Here is a 1,959-nt window from a genome sequence, read left to right on the forward strand (position 1 = left end):
TGAGATCCTGAAGTAATTTCAATGGTTCTACAGATTCTGACTGGAAAAGTTTATTTAAAGAAATCACATCTTTTAAAGCGTAACGCAAAAATACCAAATACAACTTATTTTCAATACAACGATACATTTGGTATGTATTAAAGTGTAATTCCAAGACATCCCACTGATCCAGAATCGTATCAATCGCATTTAGTCGAGCAAGCCATCGTGTTCCCGACATTTTAGCTATTTTTCTTGGATTCGAGTCAGCTATAATTTTATGTAATCGGTTGTAATAGATGTTTCTTTTCGTGCTTTTTGAAAACCAGGAATGACTTTCTTTGACGAGAAAGACTAGGTTTTTTGGTAAAATATCACAAGCTCGCTCAGCACAGAGGTGTAAGGAATGTGGAACACACTTTATCGTTACAAGATGAGGAATAATCTCCCTGAGTTTGGATGAAACAGAGTTATGTTCACCAGCCATTGCGTTTGCGCCATCAATTCCAATTCCGAGGAGTTTATCCAATGGAAGGCCGTCTTTTTGGAGCTGTTCTTTTAAGCTGCTGGTCATCTGTTCTGCTGTCCCTGAATCTAATTCCACAAGCCGATAGAATGTAGTACGTACTTTACGGAAATTTTTGCTAAAATAGCGGATCATAATGCACATTATTTTTTCGTGTCTACAGTAGTGGTTTCGTCTATAATTAGAGAATAATGCGAATTTCCTATATCATCTATAAGATCGTCCAATAAGCATGGTGAAAGTACATTAAGGATGAGAGCAGTACATTTGGAACGATGTAGTTTCACATTCTTCAGCGTTTGAGAGTCTTCATTTAAGCTTTTAACTACTTCACCTAAATCATTTACTGTATTAATGCTGCAATGTTCAGCAATGAAAGCAGCAATCTTTAGTTCAACTTTTTTTCTTTTGTCGTCGATTGATTCTTTAGTGAACTTCGCCATTTTAGGGGTCTTTTCGATATCATTAGACTTCGCAATATTTTGCTCATGTTTCTTTGTTGTTGCGTGCGCTTTAAGAGACTTATGGTGTGCTATTAATTCGCATTTGCAAACTTGGCAAAATGCTTTCAAACTATCACCTGCGCACGGCTTTAACCAACCTAAAAATGAAATGAAATCCAAAATACTAATTATTTTCAAAATTTTAATTTTTAATTATGATCTCATTATATTCAAAACCGAAATTTACTATAATATAGAAACCAGTCTAGATTATGTACATAAATAATACTTAAAGGAAGAATAATTTTTTTATAGACACATTATAAATAATAATCTAGTAGCCAGTAACATTTCTGTTTGCACTAAAAGTGCGACGCAGTAACTTTGGCTTAAAAAGTCCGCAAAAGTCACCTGATTATGAATATCAAGGATATTTTTCAAAAGCTGGCGCAAACATTTTTTAAACAACTTTTTTAAACAATTTTTTTAAAAGAATTACATTATTGTAAGATAAAATTTTTCTAAAATTATTTTTGAAATTTTCATGGAAAAACCAAACTTTCATGTTCAAACAAATTTTTTATGCAAGGACCCGTTTTCATTTTAGTGCATTATAAACAATTGAATTTGCACTAAAATGAACATAATTATGGCTGCATATCTCGGCAACCATTGGACCGAGAATTTTCGAAAAAAATGTTAATCTTTTTTCAGAACACTTGCTCCACGAGAAAAAAAATTGTTGACTGAGCTAAAAATTTTGTTACTATATAAGTGTTAAAATGGTCCTTTCTTAACAAATGCGTGTGCAATTTTTTGAACATATCGATAAAATACTTTGCATTGTACAAGGTTGATGCTATAACTTTTCTAAACAAATTTGGGGAAATTACCTTATTTACAAATACATTTGTTACTTTGCAAAAGTCTCAATAGTTTTTTTCCTTAAAAACAATTTTTATAAACAAATACGGACACTTAATTGCAAAATAGTCTTAGGTCTGTCCCAGC

General features: G+C 32.2%; 1 protein-coding gene across 1 annotated transcript in view; it reads right to left on the reverse strand.

The window, feature by feature from the left end:
* Positions 1–640, reverse strand: part of LOC117175614 (zinc finger protein 862-like) — a 2,695-nt gene extending 2,055 nt beyond the window's left edge. The window contains exon 1 of the mRNA XM_033365323.1: positions 95–640. Coding sequence (XP_033221214.1) covers positions 95–640 — 546 coding nt within the window. The remainder of the gene's footprint in view (positions 1–94) is intronic.
* Between the last annotated feature and the right edge of the window lie 1,319 nt (positions 641–1,959).

This window comes from Belonocnema kinseyi, chromosome 6 (genome assembly GCF_010883055.1).
Source record: "Belonocnema kinseyi isolate 2016_QV_RU_SX_M_011 chromosome 6, B_treatae_v1, whole genome shotgun sequence".
NCBI lineage: Eukaryota > Metazoa > Arthropoda > Insecta > Hymenoptera > Cynipidae > Belonocnema > Belonocnema kinseyi.